The sequence below is a fragment of the Mustela lutreola genome, chromosome 4, assembly GCF_030435805.1.
Source record: "Mustela lutreola isolate mMusLut2 chromosome 4, mMusLut2.pri, whole genome shotgun sequence".
Classification (NCBI taxonomy): Eukaryota; Metazoa; Chordata; class Mammalia; order Carnivora; family Mustelidae; genus Mustela; species Mustela lutreola.
The window spans coordinates 151,931,240-151,954,009 of NC_081293.1; the positions used below are offsets into that span (position 1 = coordinate 151,931,240).

The 22,770-nt window shown below is 40.7% G+C and overlaps 1 protein-coding gene across 1 annotated transcript in view; it reads right to left on the reverse strand.

Moving 5' to 3' along the window:
• Positions 1–16,969, reverse strand: part of SPMIP4 (sperm microtubule inner protein 4) — a 41,989-nt gene extending 25,020 nt beyond the window's left edge. The window contains exons 1-3 of the mRNA XM_059171387.1: positions 16,788–16,969; positions 15,965–16,122; positions 2,979–3,155 (exon numbers count right to left, since the gene is read on the reverse strand). Coding sequence (XP_059027370.1) covers positions 2,979–3,155; positions 15,965–16,098 — 311 coding nt within the window. The 5' untranslated portion in view covers positions 16,099–16,122; positions 16,788–16,969. The remainder of the gene's footprint in view (positions 1–2,978; positions 3,156–15,964; positions 16,123–16,787) is intronic.
• Between the last annotated feature and the right edge of the window lie 5,801 nt (positions 16,970–22,770).

Genomic DNA, 22,770 nt, shown 5'->3' on the forward strand with positions numbered 1-22,770 from the left:
AATTAATGGCATAAGGTGTTCTTTTTGTATTGTTTAGGGGCCTGCTGGTAAATTTCCCATTTATTTCACTTATTTAGGTAACAGGAGAGGGATATTCTATGATTTTGCTTCATAAACATTAACCTTCAAGCATCACTACCATGACCACCACTGCCACTGCCCCTACTACTTATCATTATTATAGAGTGCTAGTTATAGTTAGCAGGAATTTCAGAGTAGTCTTTAGTTCACAGAGCTCTGGATATCTATTTAACAGCTTCTTAACATTTGCCAGTACCTTAGAGGAAGATCCATTTCCTTTTTCTGAAATAAAGTAAAAATGTTGCTACTTTACTAACTTATAAAAAGAAGTGCTTATGGGGGCGCCTAGGTGGCTCAGTTGGTTAAGCGTCTGACTCTTGGCTTCAGCTCAGGTCATGATCTCAGGGGGGTGAGATTGAGCCCCACATGGGCTTCACGCTCAGTGCAGAGTTGGCCTGAGATTCTCTCTTTCTCCCCTTCTGCGCTGTCTCTGCTTTCACACACACATGTGCACTTTCTCAATAAATACATAAAATCTTAAAAAAAAGAGAAGTGTTTATGGAAGTGAAAATGAAGTTACAAATTTTTATTACTTTGTAACATCATTCTTCTAAATGAATGTGTGCCAAATTAGGTGATGACAGCTTTGCTTGGAATTTCTGAAACTTGCCCCTCTGGTTAAGTAGATACTGTTAAAGTTCTTTACAAGAGTTTTACTTAGATATAGTTATGTCATGAAGCGCTGGGAGGAAGAGTGACATTGGGAAGGGGGACGTTGCACTGGAAAATGCATATATAAATGCATGTGATCATAATTCCATTAGTAAGCCATGTTCTTTTACTTTCTTAACAATGACATACCGTAGGACATTTCACTCGATACTTTTCTAAGCAGTAGGTACTTTCAGTTTGCCAAGTCAGATGACAGGAGGGCTGGTGAAGCAAAGGAGTGATCCTGTTTCTGATAAGTGATGCCTGTTTGTCACCACAGCACTCCCCTGCAAATCCCCAGCAGGGAAGGTAGTAGAGTATGATTGGTAGCACAAGCTCTTATGTGGACCACGTGAGGCTTCACACCTCAGAGAGCTAGAGAATACTCTTATTATTTTGTATAAAAGGCCCTTTTTTTGGGAGAAAGAAAAATACTGTGACACAAGTTATTCCCTATTAAGAAACAAGTAAAAACTATGTTGTAGTGGTTTGTCAAGGGATGTGCGTTATATCTGAAAACAGAACTGTGTCCTAAATATATTTTTAAGAGATAAATACGCCAAAGTGGTTACATTTGACCTAAAAGGATATGAAGAGAACAGAACACAGGAACCTGCATTTCTGAGTCGGGGATGGTGGGTATTCTAATTGGAACAAGTACTTCATCTCCCAGTGGCCTACCCAAGGCTGCCTTCAGTGAGGCAGCAGACACAAACCTCTTATTTCAAACTGATTTCCCTTAAGACACTCCTCTTTGGGTCTCTCTTTGCTCTAGGATTCTGTGAGTACAATTCTGATCCTTTTAGAAGGTTGTGCATTTTTTAAATACATAAATTTCGAGGGTAACCCACATAAACTCCATAAGGAGCTGTACCTCTAGTATCTAGCACAATACTTACTATACTCAAATTGTTGCATAAATGAATAGCTAGAGTAAATCATGAATGGAATGAGCGGATGAAAGAATTTGCTTGGGCTTTGGGCCCAAAGAAACATGGACTCCAGTCCCTTTCCACAACTTCATAGTTGTCTGATCCAGGGAAAGTTCCTGCTGTGTATTGTAAAACCAGGAGAACAATAGTTTCCTTGGAAAGATATTATAGATCGGTATTATATCATAAAGTAAGTTCCATGAGAGTGGGGACTTAAAAAAAAGTGTTGGATGAATGAATGATCTTGAGGTCCTTGCTATCTGATAATGTATCAATATTTGCATCTAATAGGACTGACAGGCCTTTTCATTTGCCTGCTTTTTATTGAGGCTTCATTAAAGTTGTTGGCTGCCACATGTCATTAATGTGGCTCTTTCTCTACTTGCAGCTTGTCTTCCTTTATTTTTTTTTTAATGGCTTTAGCTAGATTGTTGTAAACTAGGTAAGCAGGTTTGTTAGATAAAAGCAAGTAGGTAGGTACCGTGTTAAAGGTTGATTGTGCTTTGAGTAAATTTCATAGTTTTTTTTTTGAAGTTTCATATTTTTCGCAAATAGTTAATGTGACATTTAATTTGCTCAGATTTTTTTGCTTTCTCTTCAGTTTTAATGTGTTTTGAATAAAATTGTTGAAAGTGACTGTAAGGGCGCCTGGTGGCTCAGTGGGTTAAACCTCTGCCTTTGGCTCAGGTCATGATCCCAGGGTCCTGGGATTGAGCCCCGCATCGGACTCTCTGCTCCGTGGAGAGTCTGCTTCCTCCTCTCTCTCTGCCTGCCTCTCTGCCTACTTGTGATCTCTGTTCTGTCAAATAAATAAATAAAATGTTTAAAAAAGAAAAGAAAAGAAAGTGACTGTAAAAGTTATAAATGATTATTGCAATATTTTAATACTTGAAAATGGTGCCCAGTAGTTTCTGATGAGTACAGATTGATGAACAATTAGAAATCAAAAGTTCCCCAAATCAACAACGTCTTTACAAATTAGGCCAGCTATTTGCTCAAGCAAAAACATTTTTAATTTAATGTCTCTCAGGAATATTCCCGTCTAGTTTTAGATAAAATGTGATTAGCAAGGGAATTAATCAAAATTTCTGACCACAATACTTAAACATCTTTAAGGATTGCAGAAATATCCATAAACACAGATTTTTTTTTTTTTACTGATTTCAGAATTAGAAATTATATAATTAGTTTTTCCATCTGTGTCTTTTCATAAAAAGTAAAAGAAGTAAGTTTGGAGGTAGATTTAACTCATAGTAGAAATAAAGAAAAATGAAAAATAAAGACCTCTGTGTGAAGGGCAGAAAGTTTACTTACCTCGGCCAGGTTTCTCCACCAAATCCATAATGCTGATGTCCTTTGCCCATGACACGAGGAGATCTACATTTTCGCCTGTGTTCCTCAGGGAGTGAAATGGGCATTATCCCACCATATTCCCTATCAGCACCCCATCGATGTCTACATTGTTGGTGTGACTCCCTTAATTCCTGATACCTATGAGAAAAGAGAGACTTCTGAAATAATTTCAACATGGAATGCAGTGGTCAGAATGTTTTTGTCCCCAAAGTCCATAGGTTGAAATCCTAATGCCCGATGTGATGGTAGAAGAAAATGGGGCCTTTATTCAGTGACTAGGTCGGAAGAGAGTCATCATGAGTGGGACTAAAGCTCTTATGAAAGAGACCCCTGATGGGGCGCCTGGGTGGCTCAGTGGGTTAAAGCCTCTGCCTTTGGCTCAGGTCATGATCCCAGGGTGCTGGGATCGAGCCCCACATCAGGCTCTCTGCTCAGCAGGGAGCCTGCTTCCTCCTCTCTTTCTCTTCCTGCCTCTCTGCCTACTTGTGATCTCTGTCTGCCAAATAAATAAATAAAATCCTAAAAAAAAAAAAAAAAAGAGAGACCCCTGAGAGCTTACTAGCCCCCTCCACCATGTGAGGACACAGCAAGAAGGTGCCAGGTCTCCACAAACAGACACGTAGATCAATGGAACAGAATAGAGAGCCCAGAAATAGACTCTCAACTCTAGGGTCAACTAATCTTTGACAAAGCAGGAAAGAATGCCCAATGGAAAAAAGACAGTCTCTTCAGCAAATGGTGTTGGGAAAATTGAACAGCCACATGCAGAAAAATGAAATTGGACCATTTCCTTACACCACACACAAGAATAAACTCCAAATGGATGAAGGACCTCAGTGGGAGAAAGGAATCCATCAAAATCCTTAAGGAGAATATAGGCAGCAACCTATTCAACCTCAGCTGCAGCAACTTCTTCCTAGAAACATCACTAATGGCAAGGGAAACAAGGGCTAAAATGAACTATTGGGACATCATCAAGGTCAAAAGCTTTTGCACAGCAAAGGAATCACTCAACAAAACCAAAAGACAATGGGAGAAGATATTTGCAAATGGCATATCAGATAAAGGGCTAGTATCCAAAATCTATAAAGAACTTATCAAACTCAACACCCAGGAACAAATAATCCAATCAAGAAATGGGCAGAGGACATGAACAGACATTTCTGCAAAGAAGACATCCAGATGGCCAACAGACACATGAAGAAGTGCTCCACATCACTCAGCATCAGGGAAATACAAATCAAAACCACATGAGATACCACCTCACACCAGTCAGAATGGCTAAAATTAACAAGTCAGGAAATGACAAATGCTGGCAAGGATGTGGAGAAAGGGGAACCCTCCTATACTGTTGGTGGGAATGCAAGCTGGTGCAACCATTCTGGAAAACAGAAAGGAGGTTCCTCAAAAAGTTGAGAATAGAGCTACCCTATGACCCAGCAATCGCACTACTGGGTATTTACCCTAAAGATACAAATGTAGTGATTGGAAGTGGCACATGCACCTGAATGTTTATAGCAGCAATATCCACAATGGCCAAACTATGGAAAGAACCTAGATGTCCATGAACAGATGAATGGGTAAAGAAGATGTGATGTATACATATACAATGTAATACTATGCAGCCATCAAAAGAAATGAAATCTTGCCATTTGCGGCGACGTGGATGGAACTAGAGGGTATTATGCTGAGCGAAATAAGTTAGTCAGAGAAAGATAATTATCATACGATCTCCCTGATATGAAGAATGCGAGAGGCAACGTGGGGAGTTTGGGGGGTAGTGAAGGAAAAAATGAAACAAGATAGGATTGGGAAGCAAACAAACCATAAGAAACTCTTAATCTCACAAAACAAACTGAGGGTTGCTGGGGGGAGGGGTGTAGGGAGATGATGGTTGGGTTATGGACATTGGGGAGGGTATGTGCTATGGTGAGTGCTGCGAATTGTGTAAGCCTGATGATTCACAGACCTGTACCCCTGGGGCTAATAATACATTATATGTTGATAAAAAATTAAAAATTAAAAAAAAAAAAGAAAGAAAGAAGGTGGCAGGTCTCAACTAGGAGGAAGGCTTTCACCAGAATGTGACCATGCTGGCATTATGATCCTGGACTTGAAGCCTCCAGAACTGGGAGAAGGAAATGCTGTTTGTAAGAAGCAACCCAGTCTATGCTATTTTGTTACAGCAGCCTGAAGAAACTAAGACAAAGTTCCTATAGCTTCAAAATTACTTTTTTTTTTTTTTTAAAGATTTTATTTATTTGACAGAGATCACAAGTACAGAGAGGCAGGCAGTGGGGTGGGTAAATGGGTAAATAGGCTCCCTGCAGAGCAGAGAGCCTGATGCGGGGCTTGATCCTAAGATCCCGGGATCATGACCTGAGCCGAAGGCAGAGGCTTTAACCCGCTGAGCCACCCAGGGACCCCTCAAAATTACTTTTGGATTGCATTTTTAAAATAGGGACTTCTCTGTGCTGGGTAAATTATGAGATACACTGTTGCTCTAGGAGATCTTCCATGCCTTCTCACCCACCCTCTCAGAGACGTGGCCTGCCCCCACCCCCCATTCACTGCCTGAAACTCTGTCCCATTGGAATCAAACTACCCAGAAGACCCCAGAATGTCCCTTTGTTCAAAACTGGCTGATGGTAACACAGGAAAGGGAAAGCAAGATGGAGATCACTTAAATGCCAAGCACTGTATCATGCACCTAATATATGCTATTTCGCTCACGAGAGATCTATGATATGAAAGTAATAATGATATGCCTAAATAATGGGGCAGTAGGACACAGGGGGAGTCAGCATTATTTCAGGAGTCAGCAAAATCACAAGCTCACTAAGAATGATCTGTAGAACAAATAAACAAACATCTTACGAATACTACACTACCAATTTTCAAATACATGTGGGCATTGCATACTTAAATGAAACTTCATTGTAAAGCATTGTCAAATACATAAAAGCTTCTGGTCATTATGTTCTTTTTCAGTGTCAGTCAATGAATCATGACACGTGTGTGGGAGATAAAAACTGTTGACAATGAACAGAAAATCAAAGAGATCCTCATCTTTGAAAAATACTGAGAATCACTGCACTGTCGCATTGTAACTGCACTGAATCCTCAGCAGAGTCATTACCTTTGGGACAATGCTGAAAAGTATTAGAGTGGTATCCTTATGCCAAAAGCCTAATTTTTGCCATCAAAGTATTTAAAACTAGACAAGGAAGTCAATACACAGCTATGAAAGACATCATCAGATTGCTGAAGGAACAAGGTTAAATTCTTGAGGGCCTACAGATGATGACTATTATTTTTTTACTGTTATTCATGTGCTAATTTCTTTTAAACATCTTTACTGAGATACAGTTTACATTCCATATGAGTCATCCATTTAAAGTGAACAATTAAATGGTTTTTAGTATATTCACAAATATGTATAACCATCACAATAATTTTAGAACCTTTTATCACCTCAAAAAGAAACCTTGTACCCTTTAGCCATCATTTCCCCACTTGGCCTTCCCCACCCAGGCCAAAGCAGCCACTAATCTCCTCTCTCTCTTTTTTTATACAGCCTTCCTAGTGCCTGGGAATAGTAGCTCTTTGTGGTTCTGATTTGCATTTTCCTAATGACTAATGATGTTGAGCATCTTTTCACATACTTATTGGCCATTTGTATATGTTCTTTGGAGAAATGTCTGTTACTCAGATCCTTTGTCATTTTTAAATTGGGCTTTTTTTTATTACTGAGGTGTAAAATTACTAGATAGTAGGAGTCCCTTCTCAGATATAGGATTTGCAAATATTTTCTCTTACTTTGTCTCTATGTTGTCTTTTCATTTTCTTGGTAGTATCCTTTGAAGCACAAAGTTTTTTATTTTAATCTTGATGAAGTCCAGTTTATCTGTTTTCTCTTGTTTCTTGTGCTTTTAGTGTCAAGAATATAGTGCTGAATCCAAGATCATGAAGATCTACCCATATGTTTTCTTTTAACAGTTTTTATAGTTTTAGCTGTTACACACTTAGGTCTTTGATCCATGTTGATATGTTGTTAATTTCTATTCATGGTGTGAGATAAGGATACAGCTTCATTCTTGTGCATGTGGATATCCAGTTGTCCCAGCACCTTTTGTTCAAAAGAATAGTTTTTCCCCCTTGAATGGTCTTAGCTAGAGATTTTTTTTTTAATTTAAATCCAGTTTAATTAACATTTGAGCATATTATTAGTTTCAGAGGTAGAATTTAGTGATTCATCAGTTGCATGTAACACCCAGTGCTCCTTCTGTCAAGTGCTCTCCTTAATGCCCATCACCCAGTTACCCCATCCCTCCATCGTCCTACCCTCCAGCAGTTTCTTTCCTATAGTTAAGAGTCTTATATAATTTGTCTCCCTCTCTGCTTTCATCTTATTTTTCCTTCCCTTCCCCTATGTTCATTTGTTTTGTTTCCTTCTTTTTTTTAAGGTTTTATTTATTTATTTGAGAGAGAGCATGAGGGGGGGTAGGGTCAGAGGGAGAAGGAGATTCCCTGCTGAGCAGGGAGCCTGGTACTCCAGGGTCATGACTTGAGCTGAAGGCAGTCACTTAACCAACTGAGCCACCCATATACCCTCTGTTTTGTTTCCTTAATTCCACATTTAAGTGAAATTATATGATATTTGTCTTTCTCTGACTGACTTATTTTGCTTGGCATAATACTCTCTAGTTCACCCACATTGTTGCAAATGACAAGATTTCATTCTTTCTGATGGCTGAGTAATATTCCATTACTTACACACACACACACACACACACACACGCACCCCACACATCTTCTTTACACATTTATCTATCGATGGACATGCAGATTGTCTTTTAATTTTTAAAAATGGAAAGTCATGGGGTGCCTGGGTAGCTCAGTGGGTTAAGCCTCTGCCTTCAGCTCAGGTCATGATCTCAGTGTCCTGGGATCAAGCCCCGCATCAGGCTCTCTGCTCAACAGGGAGCCTGCTTCCCCCCACCTCTCTCTTTGCCTGCTTCTCTGCCTAGTTGTGATCTCTGTCTGTCAAATAAATAAAATATATTTTAAAAAATGGAAAGTCACGTAAAGGAGCAGAAGCCCTTGCTCCTAATTTTTATCTAGAGCTCCTTTAATAGTGGTTCTCAAAGTGCGGACCATGGACTAACAGTAGCAGCAGCATTTCTCTTTTTAAAAAAGATTTATTTATTTATTTATTTGAGAGAATTTGAGCTCACAGGTGGAGTGAGGGGCAGAGGTGGAGGGGGAGAGAGAGAGAGAATCCTCAAGCAGACTCCGTGCTAAGCATGGAGCCTGACACGTGGCTTGATCCTAGAACCCTGAGATCAGGATCTGATCCAAAACCAAGAATTGGCTGCTCAACTGACTGAGCTATCCAGACCCAACATCAACATCTCTTAAAAGCTTACTAGAAATATAAATTCTCAGGCTTTCCCTCAGGGCTAGGAATCAGAATTTCTTGGCGGAGGGCATAATCTGTTTTAATAAAGCCCTCTTGATGATTGTTACACATGCAAAAGTTTTAAAAGCGTTGCCCCATTCAACAGTTACTTTTCATACGAATCAGATGTGATTCTTCCTTTTGATCCCTAACTGATCAGGGAAGTTTACCAGGCTCACAAATGATCTGTGTGGATGAGGTCTTTGGAGGAAACTGGAGAATGACTGTGTTTCACATCTGGGTCAAAGTGTTACTGAACAAAAGCAGCAGAAGTAGAACCAAAGGAAAACAAAGTCAGAAAGTCTATTGGTGACCACTCCCACCCCTGTCCTGGGAATGTGGAATATTCTGAGGAAGGCTTTGGACCTCCAGAACGTATGGAATAAAGATTTGAGTAGAATTTATTTTGATTTTAAGGGCTGAGAAGTGGAGTTGAATTTTGGGCCAAATCAGTAGAGATGATATAGAATTCAGGTATTTAGAGCACATTGGAGAAGTGGTATGGTAAGAGGTGAAGCAGGAGAGGACAACAAGAACAATAGCCTGGGGGCCTTATAAGCCCTTTGCACTGTAACTGTGTAGTGGGGAGACAACCAGAAACACAGGAGAGGAGTTCAGAGAGAGGACTATGTGGAACTTCTTTGTACCGGTATAGCACTCAGCTTAATGTAAGCCCTCTGTAAATAGCTGCTGAATGGAATGAAGAATTAGCACTGTCTTATAAATGGAATACTTTATCTCGTGAAGTTACTAGATAGGGATTGGCAAATTATGGCTTACAGGCCAACTCCAACCTGCTGCCTGTTTTTGTTAGTAAAATTCTATTGGAATGCATCCACAACCATTCATTATGTATTGTCTATTATCTGTGGCTGCTTTTTGCCCTGCAATAGCAGAGTTGAGTAGTTTGACAGAGACCATAGATAAAGCCTAAAATACAGTTGACCCTTGAGTGATGTGGGAGTTAAGGGTACTGACCCCTTATGCCATTGAAAATCAGCATGTAACTTTTGACTCCCCAGGAACTTCACTATTAATAGCCTACTGTTGACCAGAAGACTTACAGATAACATAAATAGTTGATTACACTATTTTTAAATATTATACACACATGTGAGCACACATATTTGGTATAGGTCTTACATACTATATTCTTACAATAAAGCGAGCTAGAGAAAAGAAAATGTTAAGAAAATCATGAGGAAAAGAAAATACATTTATATCACTATATTGTATTTATGGAAAAAAATCTGCACATACACGAACCCATGCAGTTCAAACCTATGTTGTTCAGTGGTCAGTTGCATTTACTGTCTGACCCTTTACAGAAGTTTGCCAGCCTCTGTACTTGCTTGTCAAGGAGAACCTGGGTGACCACTGATTTAGGGTGCTGTAGAAGGCATGGCGGTATTCAGCTCACAGACCTCTCAGGCCTTCACCAGCTTTATGGCTGTGATAAGTAGACATGGTATGAAGGGCTTGACAAGTGAAAAATATTTAAACACATTTGATTGATGGCAACCAAAGCTTTAATATCTAAGTTTTTAAAAAGTTATATTTATTTATTTTTATTAACATATAATGTATTATTTGCTTCAGGGGTACAGGTCTGTGAATTATCAGTCTTACACAGTTCACAGCACTCACCATAGCATATGCCCTCCCCAGTGTCCATAACCCAGATACACTATCCCTACCCGACCCCACAGCAACCCTTAGTTTGTTTCCTGAGATTAAGAGTCTCTTATGGTTTTTCTCCCTCCCTGGTCCCATCTTGTTTCACTTTTTCTCTCCCTACCCCCATAACCCCCCTGCCCTACCTCTCAATTCCTCATATCAGAGAGATCATATATAATTGTCTTTCTCTGACTGACTTATTTCGCTTCTCATAATACCCTCTAGCTCCATCCACGTCATTGCAAATGCCAAGATTTTGGATTTTTGATGGCTGCATAGTATTCCTGTGTGTGTGCGCGCACGCACGCATATTACATCTTCTTTATTTATTTATCTGTTGTTGGACATCTAGGTTCTTTTCATCCTTTGGCTATTGTGGACATTGCTTCTATAAATATTCAAGTGCATGTGACCTTCAGATTACTACATTTGTACTAAAAAGTTATATTTAAATTAGATGAGTCAATTTCCCAACATCTGATCTCCATATATTATATTGTCCTAGGAAGACAAGCCAGGAGAAAATGTTAATCATTTGGGTGGGCATCCATCTAAAGTTAGTAAGTTGCAGGAAGCCACTTAAAAGACAAGGGGCGCCTGGGTGGCTCAGTGGGTTAAAGCCTCTGCCTTCCTCTTGGGTCATGAGCTCAGGGTCCTGGGATTGAGCCCCACATTGGGGGGGTCTCTGCTCGGCAAGGGGTCTGCTCCCCTCCCCCCACCATCTCTCTCTGCCTGCCTCTCTACCTACTTGTGATCTCTGTCTGTCAAATAAATAAATAAATAAAATCTAAAAAAATTAAAATAAAATAAAAGGCAAAAGCAAAAATAAGTCCTAGTTTCCTTTATTTTAGTGTCTCACATATCCCCCCCTTAGCTTGAATACTAACAGCATCTTATAGAAGGAACTAATTAAAATAAATATTGAAATTTTAGGATTAAATAATTTGAAATCTTAAATAATACATGTCACCACAGCAAAGAAAATAACAGTAAATTGTTAGCATTGCAGTTTGTGGCCACATAAAATTGTTTACTTGCTTTTGAGATAGATAGGTTTCCTATGGTTGAACCAGCATCTTACTTTGGAGTCACTAGGGAGTTTAGAGCATTACATTCTACATGGGGGCTGAATCTAGCCAGTAATTATTGGAAGGAATGATTAAAGGATAGCTCAGAACAAACATACTCTCATTTTTAGTTGGCAGAGGACTTGTGGCAAAAAATAAATAAATAAATAAATAAATAAATAAATAAATAAATAAAAAATAAATTCAGGAATCCTAAAGCAATTGAATGAATCCAGAAACCAAATGGGAATGTTTGATGAAATCTTAAATAATTCTCTAAGCATGATACACTCTAGTTCCATCCATGTTGTCGCAAATGGCAAGAATTCATTTCTTTTGATGGCTGCATAGTATTCCATTGTGTATATATACATCACATCTTCTTTATCCATTCATCTCTTTCTGGACATCTAGGTTCTTTCCATAGTTTGGCTATTATGGACATTGCTGCTATAAACATTCGGTGCACGTGCCCCTTCGGATCACCACGTTTGTATCTTTAGGGTAAATACCCAGTAGTGCAATTGCTGGGTCATAGGGCAGTTCTATTTTCAACATTTTGAGGAACCTCCATGCTGTTTTCCAGAGTGGCTGCACCAGCTTGCATTCCCACCAACAGCGTAGGAGGGTTCCCCTTTCTCCGCATCCTCGCCAGCATCTGTCATTTCCTGACTTGTTGATTTTAGCCATTCTGACTGGTGTAAGGTGATATCTCATTGTGGTTTTGATTTGTATTTCCCTGATGCTGAGTGATATGGAGCACTTTTTCATGTGTCTGTTGCCCATCTGGTTGTCTTCTTTGCAGAAATGTCTGTTCATGTCCTCTGCCCATTTCTTGATTGGATTATTTGTTCTTTGGGTGTTGAGTTTGCTAAGTTCTTTATAGATTTTGGACACTAGTCCTTTATCTGATATGTCGTTTGCAAATATCTTCTCCCATTCTGTCAGCTGTCTTTTGATTTTGTTAACTGTTTCCTTTGCTGTGCAAAAGCTTTTGATCTTCATGAAATCCCAATAGTTCATTTTTGCCCTTGCTTCCCTTGCCTTTGGCGTTGTTCCTAGGAAGATGTTGCTGCGGCTGAGGTCGAAGAGGTTGCTGCCTGTGTTCTCCTCAAGGATTTTGATGGATTCCTTTCTCACATTGAGGTCCTTCATCCATTTTGAGTCTATTTTTGTGTGTGGTGTAAGGAAATGATCCAATTTCATTTTTCTGCATGTGGCTGTCCAATTTTCCTAACACCATTTATTGAAGAGTCTTTTTTCCATTGGACGAAATCTTAAATAATTCTCAAGGTGCTTCCTTGATGTTTGTTTGCTTAATGAACTAGAGAACTTGCTAGAGGTAAGGAGATGTCAACTGAATGGAAAACAGAGATAGACATCTGTCATGATTTTGAATAGCTAGACCAGCCATTCTTTAATTTTCACTGGAAGGAATACAAAAGAATACCACTTGCTTATTGATATCTTTAAAGGAGATCAAGTCAGAGTATATATAATAGTGAATACTATAATTGCTCTAAAACCCATCAGTGAAGAAAGTAACTGAAGGATAAAGAGTAATTCCCCTTTAGCCAGAGGGTAAGCCAGAACCACAGTCCTGGTTTTCTTACGCTTTGGGCGTAAGAAAGCATTTTCAGCACTTTGTGCGTAAGAAAGCATTTTCAGTGCTTTCTGCTAGCCCACTGGTTCTCAAAGTAAGCTGAGAAACTTCTAAAAATGAAGATTTCACCGCAGACCTTGTGAGCCAGAATATCTCCAGACTGAGCCTGAGAATCTCTATTTTAGAAAGCTGCTCACGTGGTTCTGATGTGTCCGCACACTGGTGCTGGGCAACCAGTGCAGCTAGACTACCTATTCAGAAAAGAAAAAAGTATGCTGATGTGAGGAGTCATTCTGCATTGTTGTTAAAACGGCTGAGTTCAGAACACATGATATTTTAAAACAAGTATCGCCTTAAGCATGTCCAAGTTCGGAAAGGTGAACTGTTGAGAGCTAACATCTGCAGGGATTCATGTTCACCCTTAGCATTATGAAGGGTGATTCCTGAAGTCTAGGAGCTTCTTGTCTTGCTTTGCTCTTGAGATACGATACCTTGAGGCTTGAGTTGGGAGCCACAGACCCTGACTGTGCTCTGAAGAAGTAAGCCTCAGCATTGAGAGTAGAGGTACCAGTGTTAACTTGATGACCACTTTTCAGAGAAGTTCAGAAGAAAAAGAGAACTTCTGTTTCTGTAAGCTGCCCAGCTGCTTTTTAAGAGGGAGTTAATAGGAAGGTTTGTGAGAATGCATGATCATCCTGGCTCTCCCATTTGGGGATTATGATAGGAAAAAATTCACATGGATTAAAGCGAAAGGAAGTTATTAGGAATCAGGAACATGGATTTGTACCTACCTTTTGCTTCAAGTAGTACCTTATTGCAGTTTATAGGTAACTGAACATATGTTGTATTTAATTGTATAATCAGTTAACAAAAAGCAGCATTTTCTCAAAGATGCTTCTCTTAAATTTCATGCCAGCTAAAAGGTTTGGAACCAATTACTAACCAACCATAGCTTGGTAGGTAGAAGAGACAAACATTTCAGTGAAAAGCCTTACATAAGTGCTTTTGAGGGGATAGTGAGTTCATTCAGATAGGATAGCCTTAAATTCCTGCTCTGATCCCTTTTGGCTAAATATAAAGTTTTATATTACTTTTGAGCCAGGGACAGTTGCCTGTTCCCAGGTCATGCACAGTCTGCTAAGAGTTCCCTTTGACTCAAGGGAAACCTTGCCTAATCTGATCCAACTGACAGCCATTTTCAGGAATCAGGTAGCAGAAGAGCATGTGCAGCAAGGACTGACTCAGTGTACGTGAGCTGGGCCCTCTTTCTCACAAATATGAAAATATTCCTTTTCATTAAGTGAAAAATCCAGTTTACAAAAAAATATGTTAAATACGATCTTTAAATTTAAAAAATGGAGAAGACACATACTGAGATGTTAACGGTGGTTATTCTGGATAAAGGAAGTATGGGGTTTTTCTCTCTTATGCTTTAATTTCATAGCTTTTCCTTCTGTTAGAAAATGGGAAGTTTGTTTTCTTTATGGATATACATGATTTCTAAATTATTTATAAGGAACATGTGTTAGTTTTATCATTAGAAAAGAAAAGCTTTCTTCTTTTTTCATATAAAGGGCATATTTACAAACTGGACTACATCCATGGAAATCTGATCAAGATAGTAAAAGCCTCAATGGAAGAAAGAGTAAAGTCTATAGAGAACCAGTGTTTAGTCTGGCAAAGAGAATTCTTACAGTGCCAAAGGATCTTTGAACTCTTGAAGGGCTGCTGTCATGGAGTTGATAGATTATTCTTATTTTGCGTGGCTTTGGAAAGAACTGGGATCAGCGGACAGAAATTTGGGGGAGGAAAAATGTTCTCAGTAGAAAGAAAATTACCTAGTAATCAGTAGCATTCAGAATTGGGATGGATTGCCTGTGTGGTAGAGACATTCCATGTTGGAAGTGTAAACTGAGGCTGGGTGGCTTTCTGTGTGATTTCTTTTTTTTTTTTTTAATTTTTTAAATTATTATTATTTTTTTTATTTGACAGATGGAGATCACAAGCAGACAGAGAGGCAGGCAGAGAGAGAGAGGGAAGCAGGCTTCCGGCTGAGCAGAGAGCCCGATGTGGGGCTCGATCCCAGGACCCTGGGATCATGACCTGAGCCGAAGGCAGAGGCTTTAACCCACTGAACCACCCAGGTGCCCCTCTGTGTGATTTCTTAAAGAAGGAATTCTTAAATGAGAGATTTGACCAACTGAAATAAACAAAATAAAACAACCACACAGGCTGTTTTTTCACTGTCCAAGTGTTTTGAGATTTTTTGGGGCTGGGGGAGAGCCTCAAAATGATTCAAATAAATACAGAAAGCTGGCCCTAAGATCTTGGAAAATTACTTGTTTGTACCTGTTACTTCATATGTAAAATGAGGATAATGGACAGTATTTACAGGGTTGCTGGGAGGATTAAAAGGACTGCTACATTCAAAGCATTTGGTTCAGTGCCCACTTACAGTAATTACTCAATATACATTAGGGGCAATTTTAATAATAATTTGTAGTTAATATGTTACAGGAAATTCAATAAAGCAAATATTTAGGTAGCAACTGTGAATAACAGATTCTGGGACTGTTTTTGAACAGATGGTGTTAGGGGATGTTAGGGAACCACTACACTACTCCTTATAAAATAAAAAGTTTGATTAAAACAGGTCAATTTTGGGGGTGCTTGGGAGGCTCAATGGGTTAAGTCTCTGCCTTCAGCTCAGATCATGATCTCAGGGTCCTGGGATGGAGCCCCACATTGGGCTCTCTGCTCAGCAGGGAGCCTGCTTCCCCTCTGTCTGCCTGCCTCTCTGCCTACTTGTGTGATCTCTGTCTGTCAAATAAATAAAATCTTTAAAAAAAAAAAGATTAGTTTTCAAATGAAGGATCATTCTAGATCTGATCATTCTGGAGTTCTAAAATGTAGTGGATAAAATTGATGTCTTTCTTGCAAAAATATACCAACTTACTTTTGATCAATTGCCTAACAGATATGGATACCTCATAGTTAATTGTCATGTTATGGCATCCCTATGATGTGAAAACAGAAAGCCCCCAACTGAATGTTTTTTTCTCACATATATCACATAGAAAAATAAACTAATGAATTAAAGCCCTTTTTACTTATTTATGTTCTCTAGTTTTTGTTTTACCTGTCCTCTGAGGCAGTTGGACGAACAGTTGTTTGTAGCGGAGTGTGCAATTCATTAGAGTAGAAGGTATTGGACAGTATGTCAGCTCCTTCAAGCTCTCTGCAACAATAGGGCCTGCCGTGAATTACCTCCATGTTTCTTGACTAAGATGGCACAGACTGGAAGAGAAAAGGAGGGCACACTTCGGCAGTCAGCTTGACTTGGTCACTATCACAAAGACTCCCTCAGGGAAGGCAGGGAACATAATTTATACTGCTGGTGTTCAACACTGCATAAAAATCACTTCCTTCTTCACAAAGAGGCTGTCTGTGGACCCTCAGATTGTCACATCAGTAATTAATAGCAGCTTAAATTCTATGGAAATGAATTTCAATGGAAACAAATCCACAAGTGGAAGATGTTCCTAAGTACAGTCTAAACACTTTGTGGATGACATGTAGGTTCATATCCATAAAAGGCCACTACTGTAGGGACATCGACTGAAATTATATTTTTTGCCTCAAAATTTACCATAACTATTCAAGAAAGCTCAGTTGATCCCCCTTCCTCCCCACTGTATAATATTTCCAAAAAGCAGGCAGAATCATCCAGCAGATTAAGCAGTGTGTTTCTAAAGGTTTCAGGGATCCGGAATGAGAGAAGCCCTTTGCAGAGAGGTTGGAGAGGCAGGCGCGCAGCGCAGGCAGGATCCCAAAGGCTTTAGAATCCCACCCTCTCCCTCAGACTTAGACAGGGGAGCCAAGGAGGCACCCTGGCTGGGGCCACGTGTCTTCCGGGCCATCAGCGTCCCGCCAAGCAGTGTGACTCGAGGGTTCGAACACACCTGGGACATCGGCCTGGGAGCGGCCCTGCACTGTGTCTCCCCTTCTCCTCCCCAAAGCTGGTGGGCCTCTGCGGGGCGTGGAATCCCGCTGTTGCCCGCACCTGCGGGCCCGGGGAGCTTGCAGGCTGGGGGCAGGTGCGGGTGGGAGAGAGAGAGAGAGGGACCGCGGACAGGCCAGGGGTGGGGTTGAGGGTGCCTGTGACGGCAGCGGTGACCGTGGCACTAGGTAATGCATTCTTGCGGGGCAGGGGGCAGCTCTTAGAGGTTTCGCGGGAAGCGAGCCCAGGAGCTCCGTGACTCGCGACTTGTAGGAATCGGAAGTGGGACTGGAAGCGCGGAGGAAGGGCTGGAGGCTCAGGATAGAGGTGAAGGGAACTCTCACCGAGCCCCAACCCCGCCCCCCGGCCCCCGCCGGCTCCGCGCTAACGCCTCCCCCTGCTCTGTCCCCAGGCGTCCTCGGGTGGCGGCTTCATGTTCTGCTTCGTGGGCTACGTGTTCTAGGCTTTTCCCCTAGCCGAGGCGTTCGCGTGCGTGGACCGGGCACAGACGAGCACAGGGCCAGGAGAGCGGGCCAGAGGGACACCCTGGTGAGGCGAGAGCGTCTAACCCATGTTCCCCTTCCACCTCCCCTTGCTGGAATGGGGGAAGTGACGCCACCACATCCAGGGCGGCTTCGCAGAACTCCGCACACTGCTCGCGGGATTGTGCCCTGTGAGAACCTTAGGTCTTCCTCCCCTGGGTGGGTGCGGACGTGGTGAACCGGCGTGCATGCCCTATGCAGTTCCTAAGGATCTAGCCCCACCTCAATGACCTGTCAACAGCGACACTGCCTTGGGCAGCCCCCACCCCCCAACAAATGTGAACCACGTTTCTGTACTTAAAGAGGCGCGAGTTTCTCTGATGACTGATAACTGGGCTCCCCAGAAGGATGGGGGTGTGGAAAGCTTAGGTTTGGGGAGAGACTAGAACCCAGCCTGCAGGAACACAGAAGGATGTGGGGGCTAAGAGTGATCACCACCTCTGAGAAGGGAGGTGTGACAGTGTCCTCCTTGCGCCCCCCCCCCCCTTTAAAATGTTTTGATCAGATCAGCTGACCAGTGGTATTCATTTTATGCTGTGCCTTCTAGGTGAATGTTAGCTGATGTGAGGGAAGGAAAAGTGCATTGGAATAGGCAAAGTAGTCATTTTGTATTCTTGGTCAACTTCTTAGTTCCCACACCTCTCCCACAACTCCACTAAGCTTGCAAGAGTAAATACTGCTGGAGATAGGGTTGTGAATTAGGTGGTTTGTTTATATCTTTACCCCCTTTATACACCCGTCCCCGAAAAAAAACCTTCTTGTGGAAGTCCATCTTAGCCTTTTTAAAAATTTTATATTGTCTTTTTTGCTGCTCTGGGGTTTTCAGGGTTTCCCTTTAAATTCCTTCCCATTAAATTCCCTGTCAGCTCAGCTTCTTTCCTGTGCCCAACCTTCCAGTAATTTCCATATTCCACCTTTCTGTTGTGCTTGACCTTTATTCTGTTTCCTAATGGCTTGATTCTTCCTGGGAGGTAATAATTGAGCATAATAGATTTAATCAGGCATATTCCTGAAGCTGCATCACTAGCCACATGTGAATGGTTGTGATACCAGGGAAGTTAGGGCAACAATGGGTTGATTGACCAGGATATGTGGTGATAGTCTATAGGTTCTACTGGGTTTGAAATTTTATTTTCTGTCAAATGGGAGTAAAGGGTAGGAAAACACATTTACTTATTTTTAACTTTGCTATTTCCAAATAAAATATATAGGCAAGAAAAAAAATTCATTGTCAGATTTTTATAAAACAAGTATTCTCTTTGGAAATCCTTCCTTATCTGAAAGGTTCTTGAAGATTTTAAGACTGGGTCTGCTTGACCATGCTTCTTGTTCTAAGCTTTTTTTGACTGCACTCATACAGCCTCAGCCATCAGGTGTTGTATATGTGACCCCAACAACACAAAGTAGCCACTTAACAGAGGGGTGCTCAAAATAACTGACTTTTTAGCTGTATCACCACCACCAGTGGAGTCAGTAGCCTCAGATCACTTATCTGCTTCTCCCGACAGGTTGATCTCCTTCGTCCCCTCATTTACCTTAATATATTCTTTGAGTGACCAGTAATCCTTCCAGTGGGAAAATAAAATTTAGGATTGAAAAAAATATATGCATAGAATACTGTGGCTGGGTTGACAAAAATTCCAAACCACTAAAGTTAGACCTTTAAACTTCAAGGAAATAATATATAGGAAGTATAAATAAAGTAAATTATTAGTTATACTCTATAACCTTTATTTTTTTTTAAAGATTTTATTTATTTATTTGACAGAGAGAAATCACAAGTAGATGGAGAGGCAGGCAGAGAGAGAGAGAGAGAAGGAAGCAGGCTCCCTGCCGAGCAGAGAGCCCGATGCGGGACTTGATCCCAGGACCCTGAAATCATGACCTGAGCCGAAGGCAGCGGCTTAACCCACTGAGTCACCCAGGCGCCCCTCATGAGTATTTTTTTAAATAGAAAAAGTTTGAGCCTTATTCCTTGCCTAGAAGATGGGTTGGGAAGTCTCTTTCAGAGACTTTAAAATATACTTAAAAAAATTGCAAAACTTAAAATCTCATTGATTCCAATGAATTTATCCTTTTTACTAGGATGACAATTTAAAAGTACATATTCTGCTGGCTTTAAAATTAAACTGTTTACAAATGAGTTTAATGACACTTTAATTAATAGTAAATTGAGTTTTTTGCCTTGAGTAGCTAAGGGACTACACAGTCATTGAAACGACATAGATGCAAATATTTACAAAATATCTTTACTTAGTAAATAATCCCTAATTGCCTAGACTGTGTCAGCGATTGTCCCAGTGCCTGCAGTCTCTGGGGATACGGAGCCAGGGACCAGTTATAATCCAATGTGTAGGTGCAGCATTGAGAGGCAAACACTCTTGCACTTCTAGCCTCAAGAATTATGGAAATAAGGACTGTAGTTATGCTATATATTTTCTTCCTAGTCTAGGTGGGCTATGCTCCAAAGATGGCTCCCAGTGAACCACAGCTCCTACTATTAATGCTCATGTGTACTTCCCACCTTCATTTGTATGGGCTGGTCTGTGACTTGTGTTAACCGCTTGAATGCACTAGAAGTGGTGCTGTACCAATTCTAGACCTGGTCTTTAAGAGAACTGGCCACTTCTATTTTCTCCTTCTTGGAACATTTGCTTTTGGGAGCTCTGAATGACCATGAAATAAGTCTGACTACCTTACTAGAGAGATGCTGTGGAAAGATTGCATGAAGAGGGAGAGAGACCCTGTTGTTACGATATCCCTGTTATCTGAAGAGATGACTCCAATCCCACCTGTCATCTGACTGCAACCACATGAGAGGCCCTAGGTGAGACCAGCAGAACTGCCCATATGATCTCAGTCAACCAACAGAAGCACAAGGTAATAAAACAGTTGCTCTTTAAAACCACCAAGTCCAGTGATAACCAAGCACTTGTTATGTAATGTTTGTATATATTACATGATTTTATTCTTTCTTATCTTTTAAAATATTAGAATGTTTTAATATTTTAATGTTAATTAGGATGTTTGGTAGTGGTTCACCTTACAATGTAGTTATTTAAGATGCAGAATATTTTGATGGCATTGTAACTAAACTAGGAGAAGAAGTGAACATTATTCGGAAGTAGACAGGTGACTGAGCCTGCTTCCCGTGCCCCCCTCTGCCTGCCTCTCTGCCTAATTTTGATCTCTTTCTGTCAAATAAATAAATTATTAAAAAAAAGAAGGAAGTGTAGATAATTAAGCACCAGCTCTTAACTATTTCTAACTCATAAGTGATTTGCATCAGTTTCTAAATATTTCAATGGCCTCAGGAAATTACATGGTGTGGCCTGAGATATGTCCTGTTCCCATGTACCTAGACAAAGAGGGAACTGGAAATGTTAGTGAGTTCTGGAGACATCAGTCACAGTGTTCTATACTTTGTCTCCCTCCAAGTTTTAGCTTCATCCTATCATTCTCTACACTACCACCTGGGAGATTTTTGTAAAATGCAAATCTGACATGTTTCTTGCTTGAAATCTACGGCACATCCCTATTACTCACGGAATGAAGGCTAACTGAGAAATTTTTTCATAATATTTTCATTCTCAACTCTTAACCACAGGCAGCCTACCCTTCGATTATTTTGAGCTTTTTGCAGTTTCTTAACTTAGCCTTTTTCTGGTCTCCATACCTCCCCCCTGCCATTTTCTCATACCAAGCTTCATTGTTTTTGGTAAACCGCATCTGTGAGTCAGGGTTCAGTGAGGGACAGAAGCCATACCCATTATTTGAGCAGGACAAATTTAATATAAAGGATTATTAACTAGTAGAAGCTGGGTCACTATTGAAAGGGGAGATTTAAACTTCTTGGAAGACAATATGCATGTCATAGCTATACACAGCCTTCAGATGGAGAAAAAACTTGCTAGAGGTATAGATTGGCACTGTTCTCTAGAAGAGGTCTGGTCTTGTTGGAGGATGTGAATTGGCCAGAACTGGCCTTTAGAGGTGGCCTGGAGGGTATGGGCTGGTTATAGCTGCTGGTAGAGAAGAAGTGGTCTAATGGCACAGCTGGGACTCTTCTATGTGGCTTACAGGCTCTGGTGATGAATAATAATAATAGGGGATCATTACCTGAAACAGAAGTGTCTTATACTGTTATCTTTGCCTTGCAGGGTCATTCCAGTGCCATCTATTGATGAAGCTTAAAATTCTGCCACCTAGCAAAGGAGAAGCTTTTGCAGGATCCAAGTCCATTACCACAAAATGCAGGGAAAAGAAGAGTGAATTTAGAATGGAGAACCAATAAATTGATAATTTGCACACCTTAGCAATGGTAATTTATTTAACACATACTATGTGCCAGGTGCTATGATAGAATTGTGTGTGTGTGTGTGTGTGTGTGTGTGTGCAGCTGTATGTAATTTTAAATCCCACAGCAGCCCTCTGAAGTAGAAACTATTCTCATTTGACATATACAAAAATGATCCATGTTTGTTTGGACATCAAAGCTATGCTCTTCTCTGCTATCCTGTTATTCCTTTCTTCTCTGTGGAAAATTAAATGCACCCTCATGTCTTCCCCTTTACTGCTTGCCTCTTGTATTACAACACTTATATTGCAGTACCTATTGGTTTATATGTCTACCTGTCTCCATAATATAGGAGTTCCTAAAAAGCAGGAATAGTGTTTTGTTTTTTTTTTAAAGATTTTATTTATTTATTTGAGAGAGATTTTACTGAGAGAGATCATAAGCAGACAGAGAGGCAGGCAGAGAGAGAGGAGGAAGCAGGCTCCCTGCTGAGCAGAGAGCCCGACGTGGGGCTTGATCCCAGGACTCCGAGTCCATGACCTGAGCCGAAGGCAGCTGCTTAACCCGCTGAGCCACCCAGGTGCCCCAGGAATAGTGTTTTTTGATTCATTTTGGTTCCCAGCGCATACCTTTAGTACTTAGTACCTAATAGGCACTTAAATGCTCATGAAAAGAATAGTTGTTTGGGTGTTCCCTCCTTGGAACCAATGCCAGTGGACTGAATAATTCTGGAAACACCTAGGTAGGTGCTGAGTAAATCTTTTGAATTGGGTTGAATATTTTCCTTTGGATTAAGCCAGTTGTGTCTTTTTTTTTTTTTTAAAATATTTTATTTATTTATTTGAGAGAGAGACAGTGAGAGAGAGCATGAGTGAGGAGAAGGTCAGAGAGAGAAGCAGACTCCCCATGGAGCTGGGAGCCCGATGCGGGACTCGATCCCGGGAATCCAGGATCATGACCTGAGCCGAAGGCAGTCATCCAACCAACTGAGCCACCCAGGCGTCCCAAGCCAGTTGTGTCTTGTTGAGTCTTGAAAATAGGGAAAGCCTTTTTTATTATTATATTTTATAGCTTGGTTTATTTATTAATACTACACTGTAGTGGGG